This window comes from Strix uralensis, chromosome 6, assembly GCF_047716275.1.
Source record: "Strix uralensis isolate ZFMK-TIS-50842 chromosome 6, bStrUra1, whole genome shotgun sequence".
Lineage (NCBI taxonomy): Eukaryota > Metazoa > Chordata > Aves > Strigiformes > Strigidae > Strix > Strix uralensis.
The window spans coordinates 43388439-43403790 of record NC_133977.1 but is presented as its reverse complement, the minus strand read 5'-3'; the positions used below and the strand labels follow the sequence as shown (position 1 = coordinate 43403790).

The 15352-nt window shown below is 44.0% G+C and overlaps 1 protein-coding gene across 1 annotated transcript; it reads left to right on the top strand.

Annotated features, from left to right (window-relative positions):
* The first annotated feature begins 240 nt into the window (after window positions 1-240).
* On the top strand, window positions 241-14965 carry RND3 (Rho family GTPase 3). The gene is made up of 5 exons (XM_074873837.1): window positions 241-663; window positions 755-842; window positions 8124-8233; window positions 9771-9905; window positions 12839-14965. Exons 1-5 carry the CDS (start codon window positions 514-516, stop codon window positions 13088-13090), a joined length of 735 nt encoding a protein of 244 aa, XP_074729938.1. The 5' UTR covers window positions 241-513; the 3' UTR covers window positions 13091-14965.
* The last annotated feature ends 387 nt before the right edge of the window (window positions 14966-15352 follow it).

Sequence of the window (15352 nt, the reverse complement as noted above, 5' to 3'; positions counted from 1 at the left end):
AGGCTTACCCCAGCCCTCAGCGGATGGGCCCGGGCCCGGTGGAGGCGGGAGGGCCAGGGGGGCGCGGCCGGGCGGAGACGGGGCTCCCCGCAGGGGGCGACACCGGGACACCCCCCCCTCCCGCGTCGCCGCTTCCCCGACCCCACCGCGGCCGCCCGGGGCTGCGGCGCCGCGCGGCTCCCCTAGGGGGCGCGCTGCTCCGGCGGGCCGGGCGGCCGCGCGCGGCGAGGGGGCGGGCCCCGCGCCGGCGGCGGGCGGTGATTGGCGGATGCGAGGCTATAAATAGGGGCGGACGGTGGGGGGACAAAGCAGTCTGCGCGGGACCGGCGGGCGGGCGGAGTGGGGACGGCGGCGCGTCCCGCGGCGCTGCCACTTCCACCTGCTTTTTTTTTCTTTTTTTTTTTTTTTTTAAATTATTTCTATCTTTTTTTGAGGGGAACCGGGTGTGTTGTGTGGTTTGGTTTTTTTTTTTTTTAAATTTTTGTTGCCGGCCGAAGGACTAAGCCGAGATCAATGAAGGAAAGAAGAGCGAGCCAGAAGTTATCGAGCAAGGCGGTGATGGATCCCAACCAGAACGTGAAGTGCAAGATCGTGGTGGTGGGGGACAGCCAGTGCGGGAAGACCGCGCTGCTCCACGTTTTCGCCAAGGACTGCTTCCCCGAGGTGCGCCGGGGGGGCTGAGGGGGGCCGGGGGGGGGCTGAGGGGGCCGGGGCGGTGGTGGGCGCGGGCTGACTGTGCGCTGTCTCCCGGCAGAGCTACGTCCCCACCGTCTTCGAGAACTACACGGCCAGCTTCGAGATCGACACGCAGCGCATCGAGCTCAGCCTCTGGGACACCTCGGGTGAGCGCTCCCCTCCCCGGCGGTCGGGGGGCGAGGAGGGGGAGGTGTCGGTAAATCCGTGAGGAGCGGAAGCCTCCGTCGGTCGGGGGAGCCGGGGGTAGGGGGGGAAGCAGGAGGCCGCCCCTGCAGCCCCGCAGCCCCTCACCGCCGCGTCGTGGCGGGAGTGCCCGTCCCTAGATGCGAGCGGCAGCTGGGCGAGACGGGCGACTGCTTCTGGGTTTTAGTTGTTTGGGTTTTTTTTTAAACTGCGGCATACTTTAGCGGTATATTTGACGGGGGGGGGGGGGGGGGGGGAAGGGTGTGGACAAACCTCCATTAAGCGATTTGTCAGCATTGCAGGGGAAGGCAGGCAGGGCAGGGGTATGTGTTCTCACCTGCCTGGCTGGAAGGAGCTTATCTGAGGAGCTCCAGGGGCACTTTTACCCCTCCGCTGCTGTGAAACCCTGCTTTACCTAGTCAGAGAGCAAAGAGGTGTTTATATATGTGTATATAGTAAATTACATCAGCTCATATTTGAGTTCCTTGTGGCCTCCTTAATGCCTCTTTGGTTTTTTACAAAATGCAGCACTTTTTTTCCTGTGTTTGAGTCTTTAAAGCCGGTAAAGACTAGTGAGGTCGGCACCTCTGGCCCTCTGAGGATGAAGAGGAAACCGTCCTTTCTTACATACCAAGATCAGTGCTTAAGGTCCTCCTTAGTCTTGCAGTTGTACCTTCAGTGGCCATGTCAGAAACCCTCAAAAGGCTGAGGTTCTTGGCTGTCTTAGATCTCGTGTTAGGCCAGGAACTCCTCTAGATCCTGCTGTCATTGGTAATTGGACTAAGGTTACTGCCAGGGTGGGGAGGAGACACCCCTGAACTTGCCACCTTCAGCGCTGGAGAGGAGTGCGAGTCTCTGCCGCTCGGTATCTGAGCGCGCTGGGAGAGGTGGTCAGGGGTGAATGACACCGTGAACCATTAACGCGAGCCTGAATCTATGTTATTCAGCAGAAGGGATTGGGGAAAAAAGCTGAAGGAACTGGACAGAGTGTGTATGCCCTTTCTTCTTTAGGCAGGTTGTGTAGATAGCTTGTTAATGTTGAATTGGAACCCAGCAGTTCCTTCTAAATGTGAAAGCAGTCCTTTTACCAGGAACTAAAATGTTAATCCCTTTTTTTTAAAAAAAGGAGTTTAGGCGGCGAGTTGGCTTTCCTCTTGCTGTTGAGGAAATGATTCCAAATTCTTGCAACACGATTACTGGGAAAAGGCAGTCTCTGTGCCCACAACCGGTATCAGCGTAGCTCTGAACTGATTTTTCTTCATCTTATGCCAAGTAAGACTTGCAGACTTCTAGAGTGTGTCTGGTTTGAGCTTACATCCTGATTACTAAGCTGGCTCTAAGAAACTCTCTGGAGTAAGGGCTTATTAAAAATTAATAGTTATTTTGGAAAATTTTATCTTTAGCTGCTAAAATACACCACCCTTGCAAGTTAAGTTACTTGACATGGGAAGGTTTGGAATTTGTATGTAAAAGGCCAGAGACACCCATGTAATGAAATAAATACTCTGTAGCACTTCAAAAGACAAAAGCAGTGGAAGAAACACCTGCCAGCCTTTGCATGTGCGTGTCATTCTTTCAGGCCTGTCCTGGAACTGATAGAAAATTTGAATGAGTCAGAAGCTTAAGATCAAGTGGGTAATTTGTCTGCAATCTGGAACTGAAAGATCCAATGTTTCGTTTTAGGAAGTAGCATAAAGTATTAGTGGATCTTCTGGTTGTGGGACTCTGCAGAGAAAGAACTGTCTCTGTAAACAGCCCTTCTCACTGACTGTAAGAAGCACCGACTAGAAGAAACCCATTAACTAACCCAGTGCAAAATCACATCGCCAGATAAGAGACATCCGAAGATAAGATAGTGTTTTAGCATTATCTTAAATTCTTGGTAATTTATTTTTTACAAGTCTTTGTCCTAGTCCTCTGTTGAATCAGAATAAATGTCTTAATGACATTTTTAAAGCAGGACTAGATGTAGTTAACATAAAAATATGACTAACTGCCAAATACTAATGAAGATAATGTCCATTGCAACACGGGGAAGGTAATGTCTTGAGTCATTTGAGGTGCTTCAGTATCTCTGGGGGGAGTGGGGAAGGACACTGGTAGCTGAGTTTGGTTGCAATATACTGCAGATACTTCCAAGCTAACTTGGTCAGTATTTAATATCCATCTTTAACCCTCTTTAACTTATTTTCTAACTGGGAGCATGCAACAGGCTGCCCTGCAAATTAATCCCTAACTTGAGCTAAAGTAGATGTCATTTTTTGCATTGAATCCTTTGGAAGGAAGGTACTGCCACTTTTGAGCATTTTTTTTGCTCGCTGAGAAAATGAGAAAAGCCGTAGGCATTGGTTAAAATAGTCTTGTGTTAGGGTGAGAACAGGCCCTGCTGTCATGGTTTTGGTTTACAATCCTTTATATAATAATAATGTGCTTTTTACTAGAGGAGTCTTAAGTACAAAATGTAGAGTCACGCAACTGATAGAACATTTTAAAGCTAGCTGTAAATTTATTGGGAAGTTTTTGCTGTATCTTGGGTATGCCCATAGAAATATGGGACAAAACACGATATGCCCACAGAAATACGGGACAAAACACTCTTACAAGTAAGAGTGGAATGGGAAGATTCATTATTCAAATATTTTCTGGTACTGTCTAGTTCTGCAAGTCATTATACGGATTTAAATTAGCCACAGCATTAAGGAAAGCACTTGCCAACTTGAATTTCAATTGGTTTTTGGACTACCAACCCTTCTTTCAAAGCAGGAATGTCTGGTTGCAATCTTAACTACACCATAAATTATTCCACTCTGTGGTAACGTAGCATGGCAGTCCTGAGCTGTTTGGGAGCATATTTTGCTGGGGAGAGTATTAGGAGTTTCTTCAGGTTAAAGCTTCATCTTGCAGTCTCCTGGGCACCGTGAAGACTTGTATTAGACATCTTTTGTCTGCCACAGGTGCAGTCTAATGTGCATTTACCGAGTTTTTGTCATCTTCCATTAAAAATAACTACTTTCATGTTTGTATTTCTTGCTAGTACAACAGCAGCTGTGGCATAGAAGTCACATACCATTAGTTAGGTATACATACCTGTGTCTCCCTAAAACTTATTTTAGGGTTTTTTTATTGGTTGAACTGTGGAAACTGTACTGGATACTCCAATAAAATAATTCTCAACAGGGCCAGAAATACTTAAGCACTACTGGGGATTAGCATGTAATTAAATCCAGACGGGCCTTAGAGCTTTAAATCGAGTTAGCTTTACTGTGATTTGAATGTGTACAATGTATTGAGTGTCCATATAGAAACATAATCGTAATTATAAAGTTTTGTGCTGAAATCTTTCTGAAGACAACTGAAACATACAGGGATTAAAGTCACTATTTCCCCAAGATCTCTGGCAGTAAGCGCTGTAAAGGAAATGTCAAATTTCTGTCTTTGCTTTCCAGTTCACTTGCAAGTTGGCTGTATTGAGCCATGTGATTTTTTTTTTTTTTTACTTTAATGGCAGAGTAACAGTAACTGGTCTTTATAGGGGTTTTTTTTTTCCCCCCTTTAAAGAGGAAATAATTAGAATTGATAACTGGGAGTGCCAAGTGACCTACCAAAGTCCTGTTTTCTGTTTGAGGTGCAGAAATGTAAACCCTCAAAATGCTTTGGATATTGTGATATTCGTGTGCTTGGAGATGACATGTTCTATGATACTTCGGACTCAAAATCACCTGCATTTTCTCCAAAACAACAGCCAAGGTGGATTTGGAAGGAGGAAAGCCATCGGTGGTGAATCAGCTACTTAGTGCGGCCACTGCAGTATTTGATGTGTTTTCTATGTAGCTGATAATTAGTGAGCCCAAGGGTTTGGGAGTGAAAATGCTGCTGTTCATCTGTTGTTCTTTCAGTTGACTGGAGTCCAAAAGGCTACAAAGACTAATGCCTGATGGCTGCTTGGTGGTGTGTAAATAGTAAAGTCTTGCCTGTTACTGAGCTCCGCTTCCCTCGGGGCCCGCAGGCAAGCAGAGGCTGAGCAGCGCGGTGAGCAGGAGCTGCCGGGGTGGGTCGTGGGGCTGGACCTCCTGGTTGGGACTGGTGGTGGCTTTGGGTGTTGCAGACAGATAGGGCATCACCTCTCCAAGATCTAGCATCTTAGGCTAGTACTAAGACATCAAAAAAATAAGTAGGCTTTAACTTTCAATGACATAATTCTGTTAGTCATTAAGATAGCAACATTTAAGCCTAAGCTTGATATCTTCTGTAGACCAAAGCCAACCATATTGCGAGGTAGGGGTTTTTATTTCAGTTCAAAAGCTGAATTTGTTGTACTCGCACGAAACGTAAGTTTTCAGAAGTAGATCATTCTTAATGTTTAAGTCATTTTGGCTTAAATGATTTAAACTGCCAAGCAGATTAAAAAAGGGGGATTGCAGCTGGAATATACTTCCACCACAAAGGAAGTACAGCATTATCAGCAATTCCTTGATAAAACTGTAAAATGATCCATGTTGTCCTTGACAAAAATGTTTTATTTTGTAGGAACAGAATCACAAACACGAATAGGCTTATTTTTTTTCCACAATCATCATAGCTGTAGCTCTGCATTCTCCTTCTGTTTTCTAGGGTTGGCATGGCTTCAAATCTGCAGCCTTAACTTGAAAAAAAAGAGTGAGCAGCCTTACTGGGCTGTGCTCGAGTTGTCTGTTCAGACTTGAGCCTCATTCCTGAGATTCCTGGCTTCTGAGGGTTTCTCTGGGCGAAAGGATGAAATGCCAGATTGAATAGGCTCGCACAGCGAGGGCCGTAGCCCCTCTTTATTTGCGCAGTAAGAAAGGTTCAGTTATTGCTGGTGAATGAGACCAGGAAATTTCCTTTGTTGATACTGCAGCCCGAGTAGTTTAAATGGTTCCCATTTGTTCTGCCACACACAACCCCGAAGAAAAGGAGGTGTCAAATATTCCTCCTAGCTTGCATCTGAGCAGAAGGGCTGCCTGCAAAAGTGCACTTATTCTAGCTCAGCATCTTTAATATGAGAGGAACAGAAGGAAAACCTAAAAAGAAAAACCCTCCAAACAAACACAGCTACAGCTGACACAGTAGAAAGGAGTCTCGGGGCTGGAGGTGGTGACTGTATGTATACATAAATACATGCTGATGGACATATATGGTATGTTGTATCCCCGAAGACTGGTGAGTGAGAAGATAGGTATGTGTCTAAGGAATTAGTTTCTGGGTGAGGCTTTTTTTGAGACTCTTTTCTAGCCAGCAACCATTTGGCCGAGCATTAATGATCTTCAATCCTGCCCTTACTTGCTGGCGCTCGGCAGGGAGGTTTGCTAGCCAGGCAGTGGCTCTCACCAGCATGCAAGCTGGCAGCTGGGCTTTGGCCAGTTGAATGTTTCAGAGCAGTGCAGGTGGCTAGTTAATGGCACGCTGCTCTGCAATTCGTCTGTCCAGGGCAAATAACTTGGCCCTGGGGCTCCAGGAGAAATAACTTGGCCCTGGGCTGCTGTAATAGCAGTGCTGGAGATAGCTGGGGGGTAATTAGTAGCAGAAAATGCTTATTGGTAGTCACTGCAGGCAGAGCTGAGCTCGAATGAATAGTTAACTACCGGTCAGCTCAGCTCGCTTAGATTTCCTCCTAACATGTCATTTACCACTGAAGACAGCTAACTGTTTTTTGAAGAGCAGTTTTTGACAGCTGCCTCTTTGTTAGATTGACATCATTTAGGAAGATGAGCGTTTGAATAAAATAGTCTCGTTCAACAAATTACCTTCTGCTACCTAGTTTGGTAATGCTTCATTCCCCATGTGTTACCCTTCCTTTCAAAAACAACATTCCTGGAATTCTTGACTCCTTCCTTCCAGTATAAGCTGTCCAACTGAAGTCATCTGCGATACGTTCACACCATTCCCCGCTCTGCTTTGTGCAACAGCATGAGCTGTCTGTCAGTTAAAAACTTGAGGAATTTCTCTAATCCAGTTAATAGTCTGCTCAGCCTCTGAGACCTTACAGCCAATTAGTTCTAGATAGTTGGACAATTGGTGATATAATTAGCTGATAACCCCAAAACTCTTCAAAGCTGCGTTCTTGATGAGTGTGTTCTATGCTGTATTTTGGGTTCATGAGAGAAAAATACAGAAACAAGAATGTATGACTAAGAAAGCAAATTTTAAGTTGCAGGCATGCATTTTAAAGCCCAAGCGCTTATCCTGCTGGACCACTTAACTGTTTAAGTATGCTTCTAAATCAGAAATGCATTCCCCTCAGTAAGTGAAGCTTCAGCAGAGTTAAGGCCAAACTGAACTGTAGCCGAGTGACTGGAACTTCCTAGAAAACAGGAAGATTTTCTTCCCCAAACCTGTTCCCAGATTCGCCAGATGATAAAAATGAGATTTCTGACTCTGGAGATGTATTTCACTCTGCACATCATGACAATTCTTAAAGAAACCCGGCGTATCCCTTAACAGCTCTGGAAGTAAAACGTGCACAAAGTGCAATATTGGACCTGTTTATATTCCATCAGATTACTAGGTTAGCTTTGATCTCATAAAAATTTGTTTTATGGGCTAAACATAAACATTTATTGCAAGCATATATTGGTTTACAGATTGGTGAGGCTTTTTGTGACAGATAACTTGCGTGCCTGCCTACAGGACTGGGATTCTTTCCTGCTGGAGTGCTGCAACAAATGCTTTAATTTGAAGCAAGAGTTTCTTCTAAAAATTGCCGATATCCATGACAACTAAAGATACTTTTTGCACTCGGAACTATTTGTTTTAAATGAAATATTAGAAGAATCCAAACTGATTTATTTCAAAACTTCTGAGTTTCTTCCATGAAAGCAGAACTGTGACAGATCTGCTTTGAAGAAGCCTTTTGGAGGTTAAGGATTTGTTCTCAAAGTCAGTTTCCTGCAGGTTAATGCTGGGACTTAAACTTGGGCTGACCCGATTTCTCTTCCCTTGTTGTTGGGGGCATCACAAGCTTTTGGTGGGAGATGGATCGCTGGGGTGCCATCGCGCTTAATTACTTGGGGAAGCTGTTGCTTTTGTAGGTGACAAACAAAAGGAAAGTGGGGAAACGAGCAACTGCAACAAGTGTTTTGGGAATACAGTGCTACTGAAGAAAAGATGGTAGCTGGGTGCTATTAAAGAGCTTCACTGAAAACCTTTCTAAACTTTCTGAATAAGCTTGAATGACTGCAGAAAGTGAAAAATACAAACTAATAAAAATGTTATTTGTTTCCCTACAGGGTCTCCTTATTATGACAACGTCCGCCCGCTCTCCTATCCAGATTCTGATGCTGTCCTGATTTGCTTTGACATCAGTCGGCCAGAAACTCTTGACAGTGTGCTAAAAAAGGCAAGTGTTGGAGAAACATTTGAGTGCAGATCTGTTTGAGTAGCTTGTCTTTAAATCTCTGAAGAGTGGTGCTGTTTCCTACATGGGAAACTTCAGTGTGTTTCTTTTAACGGAGAGATGACAGGACTGGGCTCTGCACTGCTAGAATTCAAGATCCTTTGTTTGAAAGGGATGAATGTTAATTGAAAACAAAACCTCCCTAATGGATGCTCAGGGGTGAAGCAAATTCTCATTCCTCAGCCCTTAGACAGCAGTGAATTGTTTAGGGTGGTGTGAGGTGCTGGGCTGGGTGCAGCAAGAAATTGTCTCTCACATTATATTCATATAACAGACAGGATTGAGAAACTTTGCCATGTTGCAAAGACGGTTAAAACGTGCCTGCCAAGTGTTTGGACTTTTGCCATGGCTTTACATAACTTCTCAGCCTGAAGTTAGAAGGAGCCAGTGACAAATGCCTCTGGAAGCCAGCAGAACGCCTAGCAGTGGCAGAAAAATGCAATCCTGCACCAAACTTCAGTGTTTTTCACAAGCTCAGTGATCTGAGATTCAGTGCCAGACTTCCCCCGAGTTAAAACATTGAATTTAGATAATCAAGCTCTGTGTTTGCAAGGTGATCCTCGTCCTCTCCTTGGTCACTGGGCATGACTCAACTTTGCAAGTGTTGTCTTTAAGGCTTAATGACCTGAAGTTCCTTTTCTGGAGCTGGGGCCAGTGATTCTTGTGTCACTGGGAATAAAGTGGCATAGAATGCTCTGAATAGTCTACAGAAAATACTTAAGGCTCTTCTCTCAGCTGCTAACTGTGCCAGCAAGCATTTAGAACTGTCTTTTTGTCCCTGATAATGTTGGTTACTATACTGTTGCTTAATGCTGTATGAGATTTTTCTTAATATGCTTTAAACCCAAGTGATATCCTTAAGTTTTAGGGATTGTGTTATGCTGTAAAATTTTTGGCTTTCTTGTGTTCTCAAAATAACCATGTAGAGGGGGAAGAAACTCAAGGAATATATCACCAGTTGTGTTTGAAGGGCTTCTTGCTGGTTCACAGTAGCTGAACCCTTGACAGATTTGTGTAGTTTTTAGGCATGAGGACGTAGCTATGAGCTAGTAGAAAGCAACGCTGATTTTGTGGCCATTTGAGACCTGCCTGGATAGCTCTGTCTTGGGGAACCAGGGAGTGTGGTGCCCCCAGGTTTCACTGGTTCCTGTCTGCAGATGGCTATAGCTGGGTGCTTTCCGCTTGTGAGGAGCGACAGCTCTGCAAACCTTTACTCATGTAGGTAAACAGTCTCAGTTCATTCCCTCTTGATTAGTAAGTCGGTGGAATTAATGAGTGTATGAGATTGTAAGATATTTCATCCTTGACCGGCTTCTGCTGGAACTAATGCCTTTAGAAATTAGCTTGAAGGTAGATGTGACTGTTACATAAGAGTATTTCCACACGAAATGTCATGACTTATTAAACTTCATCTTGTATCTATTGCTGCTTTGGATTTAAACATTTACTCAAGTTTAATAACAACCTAAAATTTTTACAGTGGAAGGGTGAAATCCAGGAGTTTTGTCCAAACACCAAAATGCTTTTGGTTGGTTGCAAATCGGATTTGCGCACAGATGTAAGCACACTAGTGGAACTTTCCAATCACAGGCAGACACCCGTGTCCTACGATCAGGTATGTGCCACGTCCTTCCTTGCACTTAAGGGTGGGAGATGAGACTCTTTTCTGTCACTGTAGCCATCTTTATGAACAGCTTCTCCCCGTGTTGACACGAGAGCATCCTAGAAGTCAGGTGAATTTGAAAACTTAGGAGTAAAAGCAAAGCCTACCCCCAGAGTGGATGCAGCAGAAAATCTTGCACCCCCACCACGTGTGCTTTAAGCATCATAAGGTTGTATCCTTACTGATTGCAAAGAGCCTTTTAAGTGAATTGAAAAGAAACTTACTGCTTTTTGGGGCCTGCAGAGGTGAGGTGTGACATATCCTGTTTATTTACTGATCAATTGGTCAAATTTTTTCAAACTTAAGATTTGAATCTCCTACGTTTGACTTCAGCGTCACGACAAGCATTGCGTATAGTGTGATCTGTTAAAAATCCTATTTCCTGAAAACATCTGTGAAAACACCTTGTAGCTCCCTCTGAAGGTGGCAGCAAGTCCAGAAAGCATCTTAATTCTTGGCAGCAGTTCTCTGCTGTTGGGGAAGTGAAGTTTGGAGCCAGGCATCCTGGGATAGAGAAACCGAGGTGAAAGGGAGAGGAATTGGGCTGTGGGAGAGCAGGAGGTAGAGAATGGGAAAACTGGGCTGTAAGGTAAACTTCCCCTTATTACTCACACATGTCTCATGCATTGCAGCTGAATCACAGCGGTGGTTTGAGATACACCCTGTGGGGTGTAAGAGTGAGAACACTACCTCCAAAAGTAACTTCAGTGCGTGTATCCTACGCTGTCAAACAGTTTTTGATGTTTTATCCACAACCTCAGGTTTTCCAAACCAACAGCTCCTAATACATGATTACAAATAGTGCAGCTTCCTACAGCATGTTTACATTTGAAAAGGCAAAGATACCAGAAACCGAGTATCTTGACTAAAATGTAACATGGAGTGTTGTACTGTGGCTCATGCTGGTTGTGGCATTTTTCTACACTTCACTCTGAACATCCCTCCATCTCAGACAGTTTTATATGAAACTAAATGCCAGTTTTTCACCTTTGTGTAAAACAATTCAGAAGTGTCTTTAAATCCTGCTTGCTATCAAAGATGTCATCTTGGTTACAAACTACCACTGTTGTGTGTGTATATATTCATGTTGTTCAGCCTCGGAGCTGTAATTTTCCGTGCTGTTTTTCTTTGAGTATTAAACTTAAAAGGAAATACTGTCTGCCACTTACTACGTACACAAGTGCATATATTACATACACAAATGCATATATATTTTTTACTTCAGTAAAATCACCAAGTCTCACCCCTTTCCATAGACAGCAATCAAAAATCTACTGACAGGTGGATTTGTCCCCTGGAGTTGAAGACTCACATCTCTTGTGGTGTCACATCTTAGCCTGCACCCCTTAGGAACAGGAGTCAGCTGAAGGCAAAGGGCTAAGCCAGAAGCTATTACATGGCAGCCAAAGGGGAAATTGTACGTGTTAAGGGAAGCCCATACTTCAGCAAAACTCATGTAATTTCATCTGTATGTAAGCAAAAGCTTAGACTGAGCAATGGTTGTATCTGTTGTGGCTGCCAAATCCCCGGTGGCATGAAGCAACCTAATGCTTTCATGCCCTAGTTCTAGGGAAGGGTCCTCAAGGGTTGAGACACGCAGCCTATTTTTAAATTCCCTTGCCTTGCTAAGTCAGCATGGGATCAGAGAGCTCAGTGGGGTCTTCCCCATTCCTCTTCACTTCATAAGGAAGCGTTGGGAGGGTGAAGGCAGCTGATGGTGACACCCTGCTTCCAGTATGCTAGCCAGTTCCCAGTCAGCTACACCTGAGCAAACATTGAGGCTCTAAGGTATAGGCTAGGCTTGGTTAGCAGGAGTTGAGATATTTAACAGTGGGGAGGGCTTGTCCGACAAAGGAATACTCCGTTATCAGGCACTCCCACTTCAGATTGATAAGATGGCTGCATCACTGCAGTGTAAATAGTGCGTACTGGAGACTTGGCTCCAAATAGATAAGTGCCTTCAGCCTGGCACCAGAGCAGAGAGGAGGCGTTGGGCTGACCTGGGCCTGTATCTCGGGCCCCTGAATGTGTGAGGAGTGGCACATCAAGGATGTGGTTGCATTTCATAACTTAGTAAGAAGATTCATCCCTCAGAAGTAAAATTCCATTGAAACAACTCATTTTTTTCACACAATGCTGTATTGTCTTCCAGTAGCAAAATCCACAACAGGATACCAGGGTATTGTCATCTGCTGGAGTTGCGTGTTGTTTTCTTTGTGCGCTGGAACAAATCTCCCTCCTTTGACTTTTAATGCACTTAAAAATCAAAACAGAAGGGCGGGTATAACCACTAATGTCCTTTTTTCTTTTTTTTTCCCGTTCCCTAGCTACAAGTTGCTCGAACTATCCCCAACCCAGAAACCCACAGCACATTTCCCTATGCACTTTGCCTCCTTGGTGGAGATGTAACACGGGCTCAGCTCCAGGCCAGGAGCACGCTGGCTTAGCCCTTAAGGCAGTCAGAATACCTTTTCTCTTTGGAAATATCAGGCTTAAATCTGGAAGCTGCCAGGTCCAGACCTTTCCCAGTTGAGCACGTGATTCACGGATGCAAGTTAAGGTGTAAGGGTGAAATTGCTAAATAAATAGGTCCTACTAATGCTCTTCTGGCTTTCTGCAGTTGTTTGCAGGTCGCTGAGTTTACCTTCTCTCTTCCAATTTGTATTTATTGGCCTAGGAGATAATGCTCGGATACTTGTTTAATGCATCTTGGAACCAAAGCTCTGTTTATTTTGCAAAATTAGCTGCTGGCTGTAGTGCTGGAGTTTTAGCTTTGGTTTTCACAAAACATTGTGTATGAGAAACAGTGCTGAAAAGTAATTGTATGGTTTGCTTTGGCTTTCTGCAGAAACTTGGTATTGATTGCATGTTCTTTTTTCCCTTAGGGTGCAAATATGGCCAAACAGATTGGAGCAGCTACATATATTGAATGCTCAGCCTTACAGTCAGAAAACAGCGTCAGAGACATTTTTCATGTTGCCACCTTGGCGTGTGTGAATAAAACAAATAAAAATGTTAAACGAAACAAATCGCAGAGGGCCACAAAGCGAATTTCACACATGCCTGGCAGGCCAGAACTTTCCACAGTGGCGACGGACTTGCGAAAGGACAAAGCAAAGAGTTGCACGGTGATGTGAAGGACCTTGATTTCCTGGAGAAGGAGGAAGAGAGCGTCCGGGAGGGGTGGAGGCTCAATGAAGTACACAGCCACATGGTATTTAATGAGGGCTTATGCCAGTGCTTTAATGGAGACTTCGCTTGTTGTGTGAGACTGTACTTAGGAACTGAGCAGCAAGAAGAAATGGCTTGAAACGAGGTGGCATCAGGAAATGATACGTTGAAGAAAATGCCAAAAAAAACAAAAAAAAAAAAAAGGGAAAATGTTTGAATGTGCTGAGAAAAGAGAGGGTGAATGGGAAAATAACACTGCAAAGAAGAGAGATGTCATTGACAGTGCTTGTTTCTTTTATTAACGCTCTACTCCTGGATGCTACCACTTTGATTTCATTAAAATAATACTTTAATGTTTTTTTAAAAGAAGACGTTATTAATATGCCCTCCTCATTAAGGAACTATCCCTGTGACCTTATAGTTGGTTTTCCAAAGGATATGATCTAATTTTTTAGTAGCTCATCGTTAAAATGGAGAGTGTACCGAGGCCTGTGCATCACTTAGAGGAAAACACTGTATGTGAGAGAAGTCTGGAGTTTTGCCTTCCCGAGACGGCAGCGCGGTCTGCGTTTGAGCGCATTGGTAATGAAGACAACCGTTCTGAGATTTCCCAGTATTCTAGGTGCCCTCTCACTGCAGAAATTAAACAGATCAAATTGGGGTGTGGGGGCAAACTACCTGCCCGTTGCAGGACTCTGACTTGCCATTCCTCTTTGTGATTGTAATTTAGAGTGGAAATGATCTCCAGTTCTGGTGTACTGTATGGGTATGTTGCTGTAGGTTCACGTGAAAGGTGCTAAGAGCTATGATGACAAATGATCCTTAGTTTTACAACCATGATAATTCGTTAAGCCTTACTGCCCAGCTGGGGAAGCCCCGAGACTCCTCTGCTTCTAGGAGTTGGAGAGCCGGGTGGATCCCAGGATCGAGCCCTCAGTAAATGCTACAGAGAAGTGCTGTTCTGTGATGTGGTTTGCTGCAATTGTCTTTGCAAAAAAACCCCAAGAATCTGCAAATGAGCCAGCAGAGCCAGGTTATCTTTTGTGATGCTCTCATTTTTGGGGCAGCTGTCTCTGGCTGCAAGACTGCGTTTGCTCGTGGTGAAGAAATGGGGTCTGAAGAACTGTGACGCCTTAAGGGGTCCCCAGTGGAAACTGGATACTGCCCTTAGTCTTTAAGATTAATATATATGTATCCAGACAACAATCATGAAACATCGGTGAACCAGTCAAGTCAAATTCCTTTTTGCTTACTGAATACTATTGTTACATTAAATAAATCAGCCTTTAAAATTGTTTGCAACTGCTTACTGACCAACTTAACTTCATAGCTTCTCTCAAAAGAAGGATTCTGGAAGCTCTGACCAGTGTGGCTGTCGCTTGTGAGGACAAGCGTTTCCTTCCCAAGGGTAATGCTTCATTTTTGAAGTGTTAAAGCTGTGTTCGCGTTAATTTGTGCAAAGGTAAAGGGGTTACCGTAATTAAAACTCAGTTCTGTGTGTTCCCGGCACTTTGTTTCATCTGATAAAAGAAGAAGAAAAAAAAAAACAACACCCATTCCGATTATTTCCCACAAAAAGACATTTTTACCACTATAATAAGCTTTTGACTGATGCAACAGTGCGCTTAGGGCAGTATTACAAAATAGCTGGTAAGTGCTTTCTGTATTTAAATATTGTGGAAAAAATAAGTTATAACTGTTATAAAACAGGACATTCATTACTTTTTTTTTAATTGTTGAAGTCACTTTGTATGTTTGGTTAATGTTTCTGCAGTATTTATTAAAATACCATTTTTTTTTTCTTTGAATTAAAAAAAAAAGTAATTGACTTGTAGTGGAAATGGCCTTTGTGTGTTAGTTCATTAATACATGTGTGTTTTGGACATAACTGTACTGAGCTGCAGGCCAGGCATAGCTGGGATGTGATTTGAATAGAAATCAAGTCTTCCTCTTGCACCAGCCTTTTGGGTTCGTTGGTGTTATTTTGAAGTATGTAGTGTGGGTTATTTACCCGAGTTGTTTCCCAAAAATGCCAGGAGGAGACCGGAGCAAACAAACAAGTAACTTTTAGTTTGCTTTGCCTCCAAAGCATCGAATGCTGCTTTTTAAAAGGTTTCCTATATTCAGGTTGTTCCTAGGAACTGATCTTCACTGCGAGTTCAGCACAGACAGACATTCCTAACCAAGGGATGTGCCTATTTTCTGTCACCACAGGGACATCGTGGTTG